The following is a 21,277-nucleotide window of genomic DNA, read 5'->3' on the forward strand; positions in this document are numbered from 1 at the left end:
TGGGGGCTGAGAGGATGATCATGCTTTTGAAGGCGCAGGAGACAAACCCTAGAACTGACGAGCTGGTCTTCCCCATGTAGTTAGTTTCTACAGTTATGGGTGTGGGTTCAAGGGCAGGAAAGGAATGTTTTAGACCAGTTTCTCAGATGTCAGTTTTAATTGCAGTGGCTGGAGAGTAAGAGCTTACACAAATGATAGGGTGTGACTTACTTTGATTTATGAAAAAATCACTATCAAGAAAAAAACAATAAAATTGCAGACATTTAAACTGTGAGTTTAGGACAAAAGTATTTTTAAAACTTTGTTTTAATTTACATATACCATTCTAACCAATCTAATTAAGAGTTATATATAATATTTATTTTCTGTTCCTGGTAAAAATGATATTTTACATGACTTCTTCATCCAGATCTTATTTACCTTGCTTGACTTTGTTTCATAGCACTTATCTCCTCCTGGTACAGCGTAAAATGTACTTCCTTGCCATGTTCATTGTCTTATGACTTCTTATGGGGGAGGAAGCTCTCTGGGGTAGGCATTTTATTTGTTCTGCTCACAAGTCTCTCCCAAGTGCCTAGAGGAACTTCTGTAATGTGGTGGGCATGCAGCAAATATTTGTAGATTACTAGGTCAAGAATGTGTCATTTCATTGCCTGTGAACTTGGAATTATTATACCCATTTTGTTCTGTGAGGAATAGACAGTGAGGATAAAGGTCCTGGAGAATTCTTTTATGATGTTGATCATTGGGTGGATTTAAGTAGTGGGAAGGGCATGATAGTAGCAGGCCACTTCTGAATTTGTGATTTTTGTCTTATCTTTTAAGATGAAAGGCTTTTAGCTCAGAAGCAGATTCCAATTCTGCTCCCATAGACCTGGTAGTATGTCCTGAGGAGAGAATCACTCTTATATCTTCCTTTCTTTCCCTTTCTATTCCTCCAAACAGATAGTTTCATACTTTGTTTATTTAAAAAGGTAAGGTTTGACTTAAATGAGAAGTGGCTGACAAAGGAAAAAGAAAGCAAGTGGCCATAAAATGAGCCGTAAACAATAATAGAAAAGTGCATACTGTTAAGTTCTAGATATTTACTGAGTGGGAACATGTGCCATTCTAATTGTTCTTGGCAGTCATTGTAAAATGTGAAGCTTGATTAGTTACTTGATTTAAAGCATGAGGAATAAAAGAAAACAAATTGTTCAGGGCTGTCAATACAATTAATTTCTTTATACTAGGACCAGAAAGACATCTCTTAAGATTCTCATTGAAAAGGATATTGTGTAGTGAATGTAATGAGCAATGTCTCACAGAGATATCACATCACCTTCTCTGAGGCTTTCATTTACCTAATACCTCCGTATACTATAAGGATATGGTAATTCAGGAGTGCCGGTGGGGAAGTAAAAAAGGGTTGAAGAATGTAGATTTTCTTAGTCTAGCATAATAATGATGACAGCTGACAGTTTTGTAGGTTTTATGTTCTAAACACCATTCTTAGTCTTTTTACTTAGACTGACTCATTAAACGCTTATAACTACATTGTGAGGAAGGTGGTGTTACTAACACCATTTATAGAATAAGGAAGCTGGGGCACAGAGAGGTTAAGTACTTGCCCAAGATCAGGTTGCTAATGGTCTGGAAATGTAACCAGACAGTGTGACTACAATGCTTGCTTTCTTATCCTCATGCTTAATACTCTTCTGCAAACCAAGGTTAGATCTTGAGGGCCCACAAGAGAAATAGTTATGCCATATATTGTTAAGGAAATTAGCTGTTGTAGCTGACATCTTGGAAAATATTGAGGAATTATTAGAGATTTTACTTTCTGGACAATCTGTGGAGTCCGGATATTCTTTGTTGCTAATGCTGGAGGCTTCATAGTCTATAATGAGAGTGTGGACTCGAGCCACACTCGCCTGGGCTCTAATCCTGTGTATTATCTCTGTGAACTTGGGAAAATTACTTCACCTTGTACCTCAGACTTGAGGTTGGACTCATATCCTCTGCTTGGTAGAGTACTGTAGGTGGCATTCCTGGAAATTTCTCCAGAGACCAAAAGTATTTTTAATGGTATATGAATTAAAAAAAACTCAGCTAAGACATTACATAGTTCCTAGGATGTGAAGAAAATTTTTGTGATATAGGTGGGCAAGTCTATTTTTCAGTGATACACAATTATTGAAACCATGGGATACAGTTGTAGCATGCTTCTTCATGAAATAAAATAATAGTTTTGTTTGTACTCATAGTACACAAGCATAGCACTATATACTATATGTCCTACATACATAGGCTATCACCAAAGAGCAATAATATCTTCATTAGAAAATACACCAAAAAAACCCCACCAACTTTATACCAACATTATGTGAATCTAGGTTTTGTGCATTGGGAAAACTAGGATTGATAAAGGGAGGATTCTACTTCAGTCATTGTGAAATATCAGACATGATGGATTTGACAGCCATTCTTCCCCTCAATCTCCCCCACACTATTCTTTCTGAGATTTGTCCTCCCACTTACTGAGCGCGCCCAAGCCTATTGACTGAGCCCAGAAAACAGACTCCACGCTCCTCCTCTTCTTCTGACTCATGCCAGAAAGTCATGTAGCAGTTCAAAACATGTCTCAGATCACAAAACCAATGTGGAGAACTTTCTTGTCTCTGACTTTGGAATATTCTTCAGTATTTTGACATTTGTATAATCAAGTGATGTATTTAGAGTAAGCTCATTGCCTGAGAGGCTTTACCTGACCACTCAAACTAAATGCCCATTGACTTCATTACATTACACTATTCAAAACGACACCCGTTGCTGCCCAGTGTTTTCTTGTTTGCCTATTCACTCTTTCTTCCCCCTTGACCATTAAGTGCAACGAGAATAGGAACATTGTCAGTCTTGTTTTAAACTGTGTGTCCTAGAGGGTGGAGTGGCACACGTAGGTAATGAACATTTTCAAATTCTGAGTATTCCTAATGTCCTCACGCATTTCACTTCATGTGAATGAGGTCTGCATGGCTCCAGTCTGATTCTCTGCTTGATCAGTCTTTTCCTTCCATCCTCCTTTGTCCGCCATCCTTCACATCTGCCCGCGTTTGTCATCGTTACTCATTAACCAGATCCAGAGTCTCTGAGTCCATTTCCATTGTTGGCACCATCTTTTTATATAATGTTGACTCATTTCAAATTTGTTAAAATTTGGTAATTTCATTTTTATTTGCAAAAATATTATTTTCTACTTGGCTGAGTCATACATAACAAGGTTGTACAAATTAATGACCTTTCTTATTTAATTTCATAAGAAAATGTCTTAAGAGTTCCCCAGTGAGATGAATGATTTTGCATTATTTGCAAATGCATATTCACAGTGTAATTGGTATTGTGATTCAGAAAGTACAACATTCTTATCTTTAGTTCCCTCTAAATTTGAATATTTCTCAAAGGTACTTAGTGATAGTTAAAATTAAGGAAAAGAAACTCAGTATGTCAGTGGTGTGCCACTGACTATTGTACCTTAAAAATTGTTGCTCAAATCAGTATTCTGTGTCTTTGATAACTGTATAATTATGGCTTTTGTATTTTGAGTGCTCATCATATTTTCAGAGTGCCTCATCTCGTGGCTTTGTTAATCTGTATGTACAAGAGGAAAACCATATTTTTCCCCAACTGTTCTAAGTTCTCAACTAGGGCCCCTGTAACAAAAGACAGATTAAACAAGAGAAAAACATACAGGTTTATTTAATACAAGTTTTATGTGACATGGGAGCCTTCATACGGAAGTGAAGACCCAGAACAGTGGTTACACCTGAGCGTTTTATGCTAGTTTTGATGAAAGTGGGAAGTCTTGGAAAAAAGCGATAGTACTAAACATGGTAGGAGCAAAGAGTAGTGAACTGGGGGAAACAGAAAGGCCGGTTCACTCAGATTCCTGCCAGCATCTTGGTGCAGGGAGGGTACCTCTAACATGAAGGTTTAATGACCTGCTTCTGGGGAGGGTCAGAGAGCCCTCCCTGCCCTTGCTATTTCTCAGACCCCTTCAACTTGAATTAGTGACTCTCCCAACGTGCCATATTTTGGGGTTATGTGTCCTAAACCTCCTCGTGTATAAAGCCGGGCGATGAACTGTTGTCTTAAAATTGAAGACTCTGGGCCACAGGGTTTTTGTCAGTCAGACTTTTAAAGCTACTTTAATTTTTAAATGAAAATGAAATTTGAATTTCTTTTTGGTCTTGAAATCTTGAAGTTGCTAGGATTATGTGTGCTGTAAGAGGCTTGAGGTGCCTTTTCAGTGACAGAGAAAAGTGTTTTTGGAGGTGCCTGGAACTTCTGCATTTATGCTGAAAGCCCATTAATTCCCTAAACAAGACAATTTATATGCAACTTGTTTATTAGTAAGTCTTCCAGGAACAAAGATCCGACTACTATAGGGATGAGCGGGACATGGTCCCTGACTCTGATTCGCAGTTAAGACGCCAGTTAATGTGTAGCTCAACTGCGCCAAAGGGACTTAACCTTATGTCCACGCCCTTCCTTCTACCTTACATCTCTTTTCTAAAAAAAGAAAATAAAATTATGCTTTAAGAAGTGATTGCTTTTATCACTTGTCATGTTAAAAAAAACAGACATTTCACTTTACAAAGTCATTTTAATCTTACTCCTTCATATGCATTCCTGGTGTACGGTAAATGCTATTTAAATGTTGAATGAGTGCGTGAGAAGATGGTTAGTGAACGATTAGAGTAAATTCTTTGTTATTCAGCCAGGTCAGATCTCTGTTTTCATGGAAAACCATTTTTTTTTTCTGAGAGAATTACCATGATTATCCTTGGCTTTCCAGATGAGAAGTACAACACACTAAAAGAAATAGAAGCTTCTGAGTTACACTTTTATAAAGTTAGTACCCTGCACTAGCTGGAGATGCAGGAGAGCTCACTGTTAAAAAGGGTGGGTTCTGGAGCTGGACTACCTAGATTTTCACTTTGGCTCCTATACTGGCTGTGAGACCTTCCTGAAGTTACTTAATTTTTCTAAACCCCAATTCCCTGATCAGTAAAATGAGTATAAATGGGGACTTACCCAAAAGGCTTCCTGTTTAACGGTAGCTGATTGAACACGTCTGTATTGATTTCCAGCTGGTACAGGGTATTTATTTTACAAAAGTATCACTTGAAAGACTCCGTATCTTTTCATGTGTTGTACTTTTCCTCTGGAAAGCCTTTTCTTTGTCTTTGCATTCATCGGTGCCTCTTCATTTGACTTTCCTCCACCATTCTAACTCCCTTCCATCTCACCTTGGTAGCCAGTGTGGGCAGCAGAATGGAACAGCTGGGTCTGAGCACCAGCTTCGCCAGCTACTGGTTTGTTTTCTTTTTATCTCAAGCATTTCAGCTTGTGGAGTCTCTCCTTTTTCTTTTGAAAATTGGACTTATTCTTATGATGCGAGATCATTATAGGAATCAAATGTAATAGTACCTGTACTTCTGGCTTCTTTAATTAGGTACTTAAATTGTAGTGCTTCCCAAGTTCCAACGCTTCTTTCAGACGAAAGACACACAACAGCTTTTTAAGGGAAAAATAGCATATTCATGGATACATTGATTTAAGGTGCAGCCTCCATTTTAGAAATTTTAAAATCAGAAAAATATCGTACATCTCTCAAAACAAGAAAATGCGGAAAGTCTTGTCTTGTTAGAATAATACAAATGTGGATGTTATGCTCTGCTTTACAGACCATAAGCTACTTGAAGGGCAGAGTTTGGATTCCATCTATGTCATCGTTGGGGAGCTCTGTACTATTATTTTCTATTTGTTAGAAGACAGCCATTAGTCAGAGGAGACTGTTCATCTACAGTTTGATGAAGAACATTTTTATACAGAGTTTTTAAATTATATAATTACATAAATGAAGCTTATTGATGTTTTGGTCATACAGTAATGTTACTTATCCTGTAAATAATTTGTATATCAGCAAAAGTTTCAAGATCTGCATTGTGCCATCTATGAAGATGCAGATGGAAAATTTAATTTTTAGTGGCGTGAGCTCTATAAGAAATTCTTTAATAAAAAAGTTTTCATGGCAGCGTTTTTCAAAAGCACCTTAGGATGTTATAATTGCAGGTTAGGTTATTTTGACAAGACTGTGTAACTGATCCAAGCATTTTATGCTTCTATTCATAGAGGAGTGATGGAACTAAAAATTAAATTAAAGTAAGAGCTGAAAAACGGTGTGCTAATGTGACTGAGAGAACTGACTTAAACATTGTATTTTATTTTTTTAAATTACATTTTATTGACTATGATATTACAATTGTCCTGATTTTCCCCCTTTGCCCCACTCCACCCAGCACCCCCCACTCCCTCAGGCAGTCCCCCCACCATTGTTCATGTCCATGGGTCATGTGTGTAAGTTCTCTGGCTCCTCCATTTCCTGTACTGTACTTTACATCCCCATGGCTATTCTGTAACTACCTATCTGTACTTCTTAACTCCCTCACCTGTTCACCCATTCCCCCACATCCCCTCCCATCTGGCAACCATCAAAACGTTCTCTGTATCCATGATTCTCTCTCTATTCTTTTTGTTTGCTTAGTTTTTTTTTTTAGATTCAATTGTTGATAGATATGTATTTTTTGTCATTTTATTGTTCATGGTTTTGATCTTCTGTTTCTTAAATAAGTCCCATTAACATTTCATATAATACTGGTTTGGTGATGATGAACTCCTTTAGCTTTTCCTTGTCTGAGAATCTCTTTTTCTGCCCTTTGATTCTAAATGATATCTTTGTTGGGTAGAGCAATCTTGGCTATAGATCCCTGCTTTTCTTCACTTTGAATATTTCTTGCCAATCCCTTGTAGCCTACAAAGTTTCTTTTGAGAAATCAGCTGACAGTCTTATGGGACCTCCCTTGTAAGTAACTAACTTCTCTTGTTGCTTTGAAGATTCTCTCTTTATCTTTAATCTTTGGCCTTTTAATTATGATATGTCTTGGCGTGGACCTCTTTGCAGCCATCTTATTTGGGACTTTCTGTGCTTCCTGGACTTGCTTGTCTATTTTCTTCACCAAATTGAGGAAGTTTTCTTTCATTATTTCTTCGAATAGATTTCCAATTTGTCCCTTTTTCTATTCTCCTTCTAACACCCCTAAGATGCGAATGTTGAAATGCTTGAATTTGTGCCAGAGGCTGCTTATACATATCCTCATTTTGGGGGGATTCTTTTTATATTTTGGTTTGGTTCCCAAGGTCTCCAGCTGTACTTATAAGGGTAGCTAGATACTTCATCCTTATTCTTAGTGGAGAAATTTTTGATATTCAGTGCAACATTTTATTTTTTTAGGGCATGAATTTCATAATATAAACTAACATGTTATGATTCAATATATGCAAATAATCTGACATTAAGGTGTCATTCTCTTCATTCTAAAATGGAGATGTATTTTACTTTTCCTGCACTTGGGGATTTTTTGAGAATAATGGTAGTTCCAGGGGATTCAAGACAATGAACAAAAAAATGTAGATCCTGTCTAAATAGACAGGATGGCCAAAAAATTTATCATCCAAACTGAAAAACAAAAGAGGGCAAATGGGAATGCAACTAGTAATTACACAGGGACAACAGGCAAAACTGAGACTACCCCAAGATGAATAGTCACCCTACTTAAAGAGATTACTGCCTAGGGCTTGACTTATGGGTGGAAATGTGACGGAGGCAATAGATTTTTGCCTCCTTGCCCAAACAGGTAATTATATAGAGTGCTAATTATGCTGTGAGTGTGGGTGTTTAGGTAGTATTGTAGCATGTAGAAGAGGGATTAACTCAGACCTGGGGTGTTAAGAAGGCTTCCCAGGGGAGGTAACATCTGAGACTTGCAGAATAAATAGGAGCCAACCAGGCAAAGAAGAGGGGTTCCCAGTACCCTGAAGAGCAAGTCTGCTGGGCTGGAAACCTGGTTTCACCACTTACCAGCTGTGTGTGGCTTTCATAAAATTACTTGATTTCTTTATGCCTTAGTATCCTGATTCGTACAAAGGGGATAGTAAAATGCCTAATAGATTAAATAAGGTAAGGAAATCATTCCTGGTGCTGGACAGCCATTAAGTGCTTAAGAAAGGTTGTCCTATCATCATCATCATCATCACCACCATCCTTCCTACCCCTTTGTGACACTGGGAAACAAGCACCCTACCACACGTGAGATGACCTGTGTGGGCGGAGGAGGACTGGCACGGGCCCCACACTCCCCTTAGTGTCACCCGAGAGTCTACCAGTTTGTCTGTCTTTGCCCAGCCACTCTATGGGGCTGTTTTCTATTGGACTTTCTGTCAGCTAAGAACAGTAACCAATGTTCATCATTACTTTACAGTTGTAAAGTGCTTTTTGCTTTTAGTTTTAGTCTTATACTGGCCCTGAGAGATACTGTTTATTATTATACCAATTTTATGTATGAATAAACTGTGTCTTGGGATTAACTGACTTAGCTGAAGTTATATGTCTGGTAAGTACTGGATTGGAATACAAAACCTCCTTTTTTTTGTTTACTCATGCAAGGTACATATTTATTGTAGAAACATTAGAAAAAACATTGACACCAAAATTTTACAAAGCTTTCACATGGTGATAATCATCATTGACATCTTTAGTTTCTTACCAAAGTGGTTTTATGTAATACAGTATGTATTGATTTATTATTTATTTTTATCTTAAATCATGTATTTTTTCATGTTAATAACTATATATGTGTACATCACCATTTTAAAGTACTGCTTGGTTCTCCATTGAAGGAGATGCAGTGCATATTTAACTCATCCTCTAACATACAAATTGCTTCTATTTTTTGCTTGTATAAACAGCACTCCAGTGGATGTCCTTGTACTTATACCTTTGCACACTTACTTGATTCCTTCCATAGGGTGGAATTATAGATGTGGAATTTTAGATCAAAGGATTTGCCTGTTCTAAGGCCTTTAATACGTCTTTACAAATGGCCCTCGGGAGTGCCTGTACCAATTGAGACACCTGCCTGCATGTATAAGGACATTATTTTCCTCGCTCCCATTGGCCATCATTACCCTTTGCCAATGTGACTGGAAGGAAATGGTATCTTGTTGATTTTTTTGCATTTTTCTTACTAACCAGAGGGAATATTTTAATATGTTTCCTGTTCCTTTATATCTCTACTTTGGTGATTTGCCTGTTTATGCTCTTTGTCCATTATTTCCTATAGAGTGGTTCATCTTTTTCTTATGGATGTATAAATACTTTATATATTGGCAATATTAATGAATTGTCTTCTATCTCATGCTCTTTTGACACTATTTATGGTTGTACAAATTACTTGGGTTTTAAAAAATTTCATGTGACTGACAAGCTACACTTCCTCCATTTTGATAATTATTTTTTTAATAAAATATAGAAACATTTCTTGAGCCCTGTTAACCTCATCTCGTCAGGTTGTGCCTGAGGCTGACGGTGACATCCAGCATGTTCAGTTTGTCTCCCAGCTGTGCTCTTACCTACCCTCTGGCAGAGTGTGCCCTCTGTGTTTCCATCCAGGAGACAGGGAAGGGGAGTCAAACCAATTGTTTGTAAAACCTTTGGTTTTGTTAAAACCTTTCAGATATGTAAAATGTTAAATAGAGTAACATAGGAAATCTTGAAGCTCTGCTGCACAAGCTTTCATAGATTTCATGAGTATTGGCTCTCCTCATTATAAGAAGTATGGTTACACATCACCTTTTTAAAACAATGATTTAGTGTGTTCCATTATTTAAAGAGTTTGCCTTCTCCCCATTATAAATATGCATCTAGGGTTATTATACCAGGCCAGTTTACATTGGTTTTCTGTATATCCTGGCAACCTTTGGTGAGACTGATATGCAAAAAGGTGTTTCACCTCTTGCCTTTTGATTTTTTTTCCTCTCTCATGGGGTTATAAACTCTCCTCAGTATATCATTATATACATATTTGTGTCTTATATTGTTAAGAATTTACTGACTCCATTTCTTCTATAATTTTGCTATAATCGATGTACTTTGATTTTTAGATACACGAGTCCCTCCTCATCTGCAGTTTTGCTTTCTATGGTAAACTGTGATTGAAAAGATCACATGGAAAATTGCAGAACTAAACTGTTCATAAATTTTAAATTGTATGCTGTTCTAAGTATTGTGATAATGCCCTGCACTATCCTCTCTGCTCTGCCCAGGATGTGTCTGTGTTTTGCTTTCTCATCTAATGACTTTGTGTGGAAAAGCAGTTAAAACTGTCTTCAGGAGCTTGGTCATTTAAAGAATGTAGGGGAAACAACATTAAATGTCACAAAAACATGTACATTACTTATTTAAACCTATGTTTTCTGCAGAGTTCTTAGAGTACATTTTCCCACAGAAGCAATATTTAACACATAAATGATGATTAGTTTTTTAGATAAACTCATAATAAAAGAATATCTGTGTCTTTGTGTTTTTAAAGTGGTAGAGCACCCGCATTTTCCCCAAGCAAAATCTTAAGTGGCCCTATTTGATTTTCTTGGTGATCATTTAATCTCCAGTTGAGTTAGCCTAAATAAAACATGGAATTTGTTATACAGATCTAGGTTATTTATGTACCCTCTGAGGAAGTAGTGCATGGAAAATCAGAATGTCCTTTCTTCCCATCTCTCACCTCTAACTTTTTCTCTAAACATCTACTTATTTTTTTCTGCTTCCTTCCTTGAAGAATTATTTTCTTGGTTTACTGTCCGCACAACTGAAAACAGAGCTCAGACGAGGGTGGGTGAATGAGGTACAAAATTTAAGAGTATCCCCAAAAATTCAGTGTTAGGAGAAAAAATATTTTAATGTAATATTTCAAAGTTAATGATGAGCACAATATAAAAATTTAAAATAAAGGTAGGATTAGTATAAAACTAGCTCATTCAGTGAGTTAGTTTCCAAATAATAAGGGAATTTAATTTAACTTGTGAAATTTCATTACTGCTTTTTGGAATGTCTGAAAAGTACCAAGCACAACATATCCTTTAATTTTGGATGGTTTTAACTTTTAGGATACTTGTTCTTCATTTGCCTAGTTGTTGGGAGCATTGAGTAATATTAGACTTTCAGAAAGATTAAGGTGTTTTTTTTCACCTCTCTGTAATAATAGTCTTTTGCCATTTTAAAGCTCGAGTGACCATCTCTATCTAGAGATTATTACCTGGATTTTGAGCAGTAATAGGTTACTAAGAAAGCCTCTTTGCTAATAAAACAATGATTCTTGCTTTATTTTCATACTTTGTACAGCTCAGTCATAATAGATTCATTGAAAATAATGCTCATTTTTAAGTTTGTCCAAACAAATTAGAAATAAATGAAAGTATAAATATCCTATTTTTTTATAATTGAAAAAGAAAGCAAGAGCTAAATATATAATTGTGTGAATAATATTCAAAACAACCTGATATTCAGTAACAATGGAATAGTTAAGTAAATTATGATATGTCTACATGGATTACAATACAATCATACCCTACTGAGGGTTTGTATATGCTATAACTAATACTATATTTTTGATTGGAAACACCTCTCTCTTTTATACAAATCAGCAGAAATAGGCACAGCTTCACATATTCACTTCATAAGTGTTTTTAACCTGTTAATCTGTTTTCAAAATATAACTGAGGCAGAAAGAAGCCTGTTTAAGATTTTCCAGGTTGTAATTAATTTTGCTGCTTGAGTGTATTAGGAAGTGGGAGTTAGACTCTGTAATGAGACTAAAAAGCAAAGTCATGGACCATGTGCCAGACTATTCAAATAATTTACTCTTCTCTTTCAAGTTATACCAGTGATTGAAAACAAAGGCTATGAGGGCTGCTAGAGGATTGGGGTGAGATTACGTTAATATATAGGTAAGGAACAATTTCAAGGTTGATGACTTCATCCTATGATATGCTTCCAACTATGCTAATCCTAAAGTTCTTCTAAGAATCTGTTTTCCATTTTCTACTAATTTTTATCTTCTTTGCATGCTGTTTTTAATCTAGTATCAGAAATCTTCTTGAATAGAAAAGTTTCTTTCTGTAGGTGCTTAGCCAAGACATAATTGGTTTTACCTTAATTTCACTAATGTTCGTGTTTGGAAAGAAAGTAAAATCACTGTAAAGGATAAGTGAACAAGTATTTGTGGTGTAGGACTTTGTAGCTTTATTTTATCACATGTGAATTTTTCCCTTTGGCCATTTGATGATTTAATTTTTACTGTAACACTTAATTTAGCTATTATTTGTTCTCGAACACATTTTGCTTCTCAGTCCCTGAAGTTCCAATAAAACTTAAACAGTAAAAAAACTTAAGCACTTAAAAGCATTGTGAACTATATTGTTTATTAAAAGAGCCTTTAAGTCAGAGTGTTATATCAACTATAAAACGCATTGGGATTCTAAAGGCCCAGAGTGTACATTGTTGCATTTAGCTCACTGTGCTTTTCTTTCTTGTCTTTATTCAGCTGGAATGCTTGCCGATTCTGCTGCAGACTTCTAAGGCTGAGACTCTAAGGAACCCAGCTGGAAAATGCCGTCTGAACGCTGCCTCAGGTCAGCCCTGTGGGATATGTCCTCGCTGGTGTAGTCAGCCCTGGAATCTTCACACTGCACATTCCAGGACCCAGTGCAGAGCAGGGCACAACACATATTTGAAGGAATTCAGCACAAACAGTCTCAGCATGTGTGAGTTTAGTGTGGTAGCACCAGGGCTACCTGCTGTGATCTAATTACTAGGCAGACTTAGATAGGGTTCATCATTCTTGGATGGATGCTACTTTTTCTCTTTTTCTTCTTTAGGATGTTAACCTCCCTCAAACAAAAGATACACTGCTATAAAGGTGTATGATTTAGAATAGAATAAAAAAGCTATACATATATATGACTATCATCCCCTTAAAGCAATCACTGGGGAGAAGAATACATATTCTCAAAATATTCCTAATGTTTCCTTTTAATAATTTATTTAACAGATATATATTGCCCACTCTACTTGGTGCAGAGAATCCGGAAGTGAATAAAATGGATAAGGTTACTGCGCTTATAAAATATATATTCTATAGGCAAATCACACTGGGAACAATGAAAATGTAATTGTGAAAAGTGCCTTGCAGGAAAAGCACAGGATTGATCGAATGAGGAATTGCCTTGGTGAAGAAGTGCTCTGTAACCTGAGGTCCGCAGGCTGGGACCAGATGGGGAAACACCTCCGGCAGGAAGGAGACTGGCGCTTGCCCCAAGCTTGAGGGGCAGTCAGTTGGAATGCAGGGCATTCCTTTGAGTGTTTTCAGTGGAGGCAAGTCTCCACTCTAGGAGGAAACAGTCAAAAGGATCATCAGAGCAAAGAATAAGAGAGGTGATAAACCTGGGAAATACCTTCCTTATGAAAAATACTAAGAATGGGTTATGTCTATGAAATAATAAGACCAGCTTTCTTCCTCAGCTCTGAAGCTCTTAGAGATAACTAGTTCCCCAGAATGTGTTCAGAAATGGGCATTGCGGCAGTCAGCATAGTGCCTCTCCATTCTCCAAGTGAGTCTTCCTTTAGATCAGTGATTCTCAAAGGGGATGAATTTGCCCTCTGGGTACATTGCACAATATCTGGCAACATTTTTGGTTGTCACTGGGGGTCAGGGGTGCTAAATAGCTTAAAATGCATAAGACAACTGCCCTCGCCCCCATAGGAAAAAAAAACCAAAAAGATCTAACCCAGAATGTCAATTTCACTGACATGGAGAAATCCTACTCCAGGTCTGGCCTCCAGCCAGCACAACACATAGAGACTATGGTATCTGTCTGCCACCACCTCAGCCAAGTGCTTTATTGTCACCTGCCAGGATCCATGTGGATTCATCTGAAAATGATTTTTTACTTTAAGTGTGCCATCTCGGTTTTTACGGATCAAGTCCCACTGCCATCTCTCCTCCACAGCACTATTGTCTCTACAGTGGTTTTTCCTTCTCTGCTCTGATGCAGAGCCTTCCCTTTCTCACTTTCAAATTTCCCGTGTGCGGTGGAACTATGACCATCTCCCTCGCCCTGAAGAGCTCTGTTCACCTCCCTCCTTCATTGAGACCTGCCCTCTCCTGAGGCATCACTCTCTGGTAGCCCTCTCAAGAGGCGGCATTTTCATTTCCTCATAGTTTGGGGATGGGTAGAGAGATTGTTGTCACCCTGGGACACTTTTCTTTTGAGATCATTACTCCTCAAACTGGTTGAGAAAGCAACAACAAAGACTTGCTTCTGAAGGTGGTGCTCTTCAACCTTCTCACCCTCACCTCCTCTCCGCTGCCTTCTGGGTCATTTTCCCTCATTCACTGAGCATTTGACACCTGGCTTTCAGTCGTCATCTTCACGACAAATCCTTTACACCTTCCCAATGCCCTCGGTTTTTGCATGGAGGGCCCATCCAACTTCATGGCCTTGGATCTTCGACCTGCTTATGTCCAGAGACCTACTCCCTCCACTGAGCCACCTGTTCCCATGGTTACACCTTGGACCTGGCATCCCCAGTAGCTGCTGTATTTCTGAAACCCCCACATCAGCCACTTCACTCTTACCAGGACCGCGTCTCCTAGCTTGCCCATTTAGCTACCTCCGTCATGGTTGCATTTTGACCTCGTTGCGGTGTCTCAGCTACTGGCCCTGTTACTTTCTACCGGTCCATCAACCCCTTTTTCCCTTATTTCCCTTCTTATATAGTTGAGATTCTGTCACGCTTCTAAATCCCTGATTTCCCTTCCTCCCTGCATTTTTGATGCATTTGCCTGACAAAAATCTCAACTCAGATGAACCCAACTATGCATGTTTTCATGCCTACGTGGTCCAGTGGGAATTGGTTCCACTAAATCTGTAAGCCCCAAACGCCCATAGTTTTAATGTGTTTCTGGTCTACTTATTCCATCTCTCCTGATACTCAGAGATACTCAGAGGGAAGTCTGTACCACAACTGAGCCCAGCCTTGCTGCTTTGTTTTGAATTTTGTCTTTCTTATCTTCTCAGCAATGTTTTTTTAATGTTTTCCAATATTCACTATTTATTTTTAAAGGTTTTATTTATTAGTTTTCAGAGAGAGGAGAAAGAGAGGGAGAGAAACATTAATGTGTGGTTGCTTCTCGCATGCCCTACTGGGGACCTGACCTGTAGCCTGGGCGTGTGCCCTGACTGGGAATTGAACTGGTGATCCTTTGGTTTGCAGGCTGGCACTCAATCCACTGAGCCACACCAGCCAGAGCACAGCCTTTGACCGTGGATTGTTTCTCAGCTGTGTTCTGGAGACACAGCTGTGCTTCTGTCACCCTCTCTATGGAGCTGAGGCCCAGATTTACACCTGTAGCTAAGACCCTTTTCTGAGCTCCAGAGTCTATGCCATGTCCTCCCTTGTCCTCGGGATCGCAGCCATTAACCTTCTGTGTAAGGGCCATGCTCCCTCCTGCCATGGGATTGTAGGGCTTCCTGTTCCCCTGCCTGGAAAACTCCTTTCTGTCTTGTTTGCTTCAGCCTGCAATGCCAGCCGTACTTCAGGAGGACACATTATTTGACAATGCGTTAACTGACTTGCTAAACTGAATGTTCCACGCTGGATGCTACCAAGTTTCGTTTGTTCGCCATTTTATCCCCTGGACCTAGCACAATACCTGGCACAGGATGAATAAATGTTTCTTAAGCGAATGAATGAAGGAATGAAGGAAGGAATGAGGAAAGGAATGAAACAAAACTACTTATAATTAAATTCCTTTCTTTATAGTCTTCTTATTTCTTAATCATTCCGTAAGCATATTATGTCTTCTTTGCTTATTATTTCAACCATTGCTATAATTGTTAGCATTTACTTTAAAGTATTTACAAATTATAAATTTTTCTATAAAAAAATGAAGCTCCATTATGCAGTCTTTTAGCAGTCTGTCCAATTTAATAAATATGGTTGTTTTAATATTAATGTATTTACTTTGTATACAGATATTTTTTATTTTGACTGTGGAACTGAAGTCATTAGGATATTCATTTCATAGTCCATCAATAGACTGAATTGAGGCAATCATGAATAATTCTAGTAATGTGAGGTGTTCTGTCCAGTTTTCTTCTTTCTTCCATAATCTATTTAAAAAATGAAGCTTTTTATGCTACTTGGCTGCTTTTGATATATAAGTATGTAATACCTTATCAGTGGTCTTACTTGCATATTTTTATATATCTAAATACTAGGTAAACATTGATATAGAAATTGACTTGAATTTTTAAATTTGAAACGTAGGATGTTTAAACCCAAACAGCTCTTTTGGAATTTAAATCTTAAAAACTGACTGAGCACAGTCAAAATTTATTGTATGAAAATGAGACTCTGAGATTTCTGTGATCAAAAATGTTAACTCTACGAACTTGAAGTAGTGATTTGCACTAAAGCGGTGCTTCACTGTGAGGGGGGATACCATGCCATGAACATCATGCTCTGCATTTGATTTTTCAGTTTTTGCCATCAATTTCAGAATGAAAATTAAAGACTTGAAGTCGTGAATAGCCGTGTTCCCTAAGACATCCTTGATTTGTCTCCCTGTCGCTGGATGCTGACATATGGCCAATCAAACGGTTGCTCCCTGGCATCACTGAAAACCAATTTGCAGCTCAGGGAGTCTAGGGCCTCCCATGTGGTGCGGCAGAGTCGCGGCCCTGGGAGGCGCAGGAGCAGCTGTGCTCATCGGCAGCGTGGCAGGGTGCCGACGCTCTCATAGAGTTCAGCTGGGAGGGAGGGAAGGCCGCATCTCCTGGGGAACTTGCATGCTATCCAATAGACCATAGTTCAAACGTATCTATAATTTAAAAATTTCAAAGGCTCACATTTTTTTAAAAGGCAAAAGAAAAAGGTAAAGTGATTTTTAGCTATATAGATTATTTAACCCAGTGTATGCAAAATATTATCATTTCAATGTGTAATCAATATAAAAATATTGATGAGCTATTTGGCAGTCTTTTTTTATCCTATGTCTGGCACCCAGTGTGTGCATTTTGGCCAGTAGTCACAGTGCAGTGGCTGTTTTATTGGATAGTGCAGTTCCAGGGTCCCCTCAGAGGAGAGGCTGCTGGGATTGCCCTGGAGAAGCCAGCCCCCTCTGCACTCACCGGTGACTTTTGACGCGGCAGCATTGCTTTCATGGAACACCTTCCCCAGTTTTAGGATGACACTTAAAATTGTATACTCTTGGGAAATGTGCCTCATGTTTTGTTCTTTTTCAGTAATTTAGGAAGCTTTAGGAACATGAGTTTGCTTTCTTCTTCTTTGTTCCCCACATAGCGGAGGGACGTTGCTCCAAGTTGGGAGGTTTAGTGTGCTAATCTGGGATGAATTATAGATGCTGAGGGAGCCATTTGCAAGCATGTATCTGCTCCCCATCTTAATGTTGACGTGGTACATCATAGTCTTTGATGCACCTCCTCCTGGTTTATGATTATTGACTTCAAATGGGCCTGCTGTCTTCCAGCTGTGTTCTGTGGCCACATGTTTAGAGGGTTGCCTTCATGTTTAGAGGGTTGAGGTCTTTTGTAGGTTTACATTTGAGAGTGAGTAGAAAGTTTCTCTCAGACTACAACAGTGGTTGATTAATAGGCCGTTATTTTTGCCAAAAGTTGGAGTATTTGTTTCTGCTTTTAAGAATTACTAACATATTGGTTCCAAAATATCTGGAATCTTGTGCCAGGTTTTGCCTTAAATATTTAGCTTGTTGTTTTCTTTAAGCTTGAACATTTCAGACCCAGCTGAATGATCCTGTGCAAGTGTGCAGCATCACAGCTGTTTCCAAACCAAGCCCTTTGTTCTTTGGCAAATTTCAGTTGACAGCTTTTGTGTCCCTGGCAAGATTTATTTGCTGTCAGTTGATACCTGAAGTTCAAACACTGATTCAGTCTTGATAAAAGGACACGAATTGTGGCACTATATTTAGAAAATGAGTAAGGAAATATTTTAAGGCAATTATATTAATATATTCCACTACAAATGAAATTTCAAAATATATTTATTAAGCCTTTAAGGTGATATTAAAAGGGAGAAAAGTTATGAAAATCTCAAATAAATTTTCTAAGGTTATAAAACATTTACTCTCTATTTCAAAACTTATCTTAAGTTACAGTGCAAAGGTAAGTATTTCGAATCATAATTTCAAATATTTCTTACCACTATGTCATGTAAATGTGTTCATGTATAATGTTTTTAAAAGGCAGCTTTGATTTTGAGATTAACTATGCATAGTATAAATATAAAATTAATAGGGACCTTGCGAATTTTTAACTTGCCATCATATATTTTTGACATCCTTTTTACAGATTATTACATTTTTTGATTTGTCTTTTTTTTGTTTGTTTTTTAAGCAGGAGGATGGATTTACATTTATTGTGTTCTTGATGCTAGGTTCTTAAAAATGCCTGATTTTGGACCTTTGGTTTTCTATTCTGTAAACTAGAGATAACGATAGTACCTGCCTCATAGGGCTGATATGAATATTAAGTGAATTAATAATTACATATCACTGAGTAATTCATGGGACAAAGTAAGACCTTTGAGTTTATAAAATATATAAAAATGTTTCTTTTGAGGGGAGAGATTTTTTCATAAACTATTTTAAAGATTAATTTAGCTGATTCAATATTTCTGTTACTATTTTATCCCTTTATGTCTTCAACTGAGCCATGCTAATGAATCCCCATTTTAGGCTTTGCCAAAAAAATTTATGGTAAGACGTTACTTATGCTTCTGAATGCGGTTTGCAATTGCTGATTTAAAGTCTACATATAGGCTTGATGACAGTAACCATTTCAAAACCCACTGCTGCATTTGAACCGAAAATAATCCTCCCACCTTCCCACAAGAACTTCTTATATCATCACCTCCTGTCAAGTGGTTTTTTTTTTCTTTCAATAGTTCTGACATTTCTGAGACTCCCCAGTCAGAAATGTCCAGTACCGCTTACTGGCTACACTCTGGCATTTCATGGGAAGCATTGGCCTCACATTAGGGCGGTGTGATTTGTGCTGAATTGTAATTTACCAGCCAACTGGCACCACAGGCGGGACAGAGCCCTGTCAAATAAATTAACTATGCATTCCAGGCCAGTGTTTACTCCCGAACTCCCCTGAGTGCCTCTTTCACACTCAGAGGGAGGGACTGGATGCAGGGGTTATCAGGATAGGAGAGACAGTGCCCAGTCATCAACATGGTATCTTTACTCAGCTTGATGAAGAGACCACAGACTTGAAACAGGGGTTGATGGCCCTTATACTTGTTCTGGGCATAACTTATGACGGGTGCAGCTCACCCATTTTCATGCAGTGCCAGCTCTGAGAGTTGAACACACGGTGGAGACTTTCATACATCAGAGCTGTAATTGTTCATAGCTGTCTACATAGGCAGTTTGCATTTTGTGTTTATGACATTACTATTACCTTATTTTAGGAAGGTCTGGGGTTTCACCTAGGAGTTTTGAAAGGACATGGGAAGAATATTTTAGAAGGGGGTAGGGAGGGAAGAAGTTTCACAATGGGTAAATTTAGCAACTTCAAAAAAAGAGGAAATAAAACTATAGTCATTCATAAATGTAGTACAGTGATCACACATGGGCACTGATGGCTGAAATTACAGATATGTTTTACTTTCAGGGTTAAATATTTTTCACTTACAGTGGCATTTCTTTTGATGTTCATAATTTCCTCAGTTTAACAATAAGCAGCTATGGTTTAATCAATAGCTTTTTTACATGGAGTACTCACTGGCAACCCTTTGTTTCTCTAAGCAACATTTGCTCAGTTTTGTTTTATTTACTAGTAGAGTTTTGTGTTTGGCGGGGGACCGGGTAACTTCCTGGATCTCTGTAGGTTGGGCAGGTTCCACAGATTCTGTGCCGGATCAGCGCATGGCTGTCATTACATTCTGAGCTTGTCCCCACGCAGGAGTCACAAAGCTGGAGATGGAAGCAGAAAGTTCGGGAGGGGGTCAAGAGGAGAGTCACACACAGACATACACACTACAGATGCACTTTCACTCAGAGATGTACGTGTACTGAGGGGGCAGAGGCTTAGAAGCAGAGGCTCACAGACCCACAGGCATGGGTCAGTGCACAGGCACAGATGGATGCACACAAACACACATTCAGGAAGAGAAGCACTAGCAGGAAAGAAAAAGAACCCTGAAGGGATGAGGAAAAGAGGAGTCTAGAAAAGGAGAGCAAGAGTATGGTGGAGAGAAAGAAAATGGGGGCGTGTGGAGGTCCTGCCCCTTTATGCGCTGGAACCCGCATTCCCTAAGTTGGTGAGAGGGAGTGAGGGAGCACGGGGCAGCAGGGCCGGGGCGAGAACGAAAGCTGACTCGATTGCTCTTGTTCACAGTATTCAAGAGATGCTGACAGGCCAGAGGCTCTGCCACTCCGAATCCCACAATGACAGTGTGCTGGCAGCGCTGAATCAACAGAGGAGTGACGGCATCCTCTGTGATGTCACCCTGATTGCCGAGGAACAGAAATTCCATGCTCACAAGGCAGTGCTGGCCGCCTGCAGCGACTACTTTCGAGTAAGTCAAGGTTGTTTGTTTCTCTTAAGATGTTCAGCAGAGGATGATAAAGTTTCCTGAAGGGGTCATGCAACCATCAGCCAATTAGAAGATAGCTCCCAGAGTTGTGAATGTTGGGGGCCTTTCCTGGGCAGACCGAGTCGGGGGCCCTACTGGGAATCCTCTCTCACCTGGGTATCTGGATGTCCTTCCACTGAGACCTCCAGACCTCTCCTTTGCGTCTCAGTTGAGGGGCATTTGACATTTGGCCACCATAGGAAAGTGTGGCATTATAGTGCTCCTCAATGGGGGTGTGGGCTGGGGGTAGGATGGACCTTCCTTCCTTCCTTCCTTCCTTCCTTCCTTCCTTCCTTCCTTCCTTCCTTCCTTCCTTCCTTCCTTCCTTCCCCCCTTTCTGCCTTCCTTCCCTCCTTCCTTCTTTCCTTCCTTGATTTGAGAGAGAGAGACAGACAGACGTCGATTTGTTGTCATTTATTTATGCATTCATTGGTTGCTTCTTCTATGTATGTGCCCTCACCAGGGATCAAACCTGCAACCTTGGCATATAGGGATGACACTCTAACCAACTGAGCTACCCAGCTAGAGCCTGAATGTTTCTAGATTCAAGATCAGAAGGACTATCTGAAAATAATTTATTAAGATAAACAAAGTTCTTAAAGAAATGTAATGTTTCTGATTTTTAATTTCCTATGCATGTTTTTGTTTTAGTGCTTT

At 38.7% G+C, this 21,277-nt stretch overlaps 1 protein-coding gene across 1 annotated transcript in view; it reads left to right on the top strand.

Moving 5' to 3' along the window:
* The window catches only part of KLHL32 (kelch like family member 32), a 182,670-nt gene that overhangs the window by 19,576 nt on the left and 141,817 nt on the right, over window positions 1-21,277 (top strand). Inside the window, exons 2-3 of the mRNA XM_054569737.1 lie at window positions 12,480-12,567; window positions 20,383-20,563. Of these exons, the coding sequence (XP_054425712.1) occupies window positions 12,545-12,567; window positions 20,383-20,563 (204 nt within the window). The 5' untranslated portion in view covers window positions 12,480-12,544. The remainder of the gene's footprint in view (window positions 1-12,479; window positions 12,568-20,382; window positions 20,564-21,277) is intronic.

Source organism: Pteronotus mesoamericanus, unplaced genomic scaffold (genome assembly GCF_021234165.1).
Source record: "Pteronotus mesoamericanus isolate MK-2021 breed Mesoamerican mustached bat unplaced genomic scaffold, CSHL_Meso_final contig_20, whole genome shotgun sequence".
NCBI classification, from domain to species: Eukaryota; Metazoa; Chordata; class Mammalia; order Chiroptera; family Mormoopidae; genus Pteronotus; species Pteronotus mesoamericanus.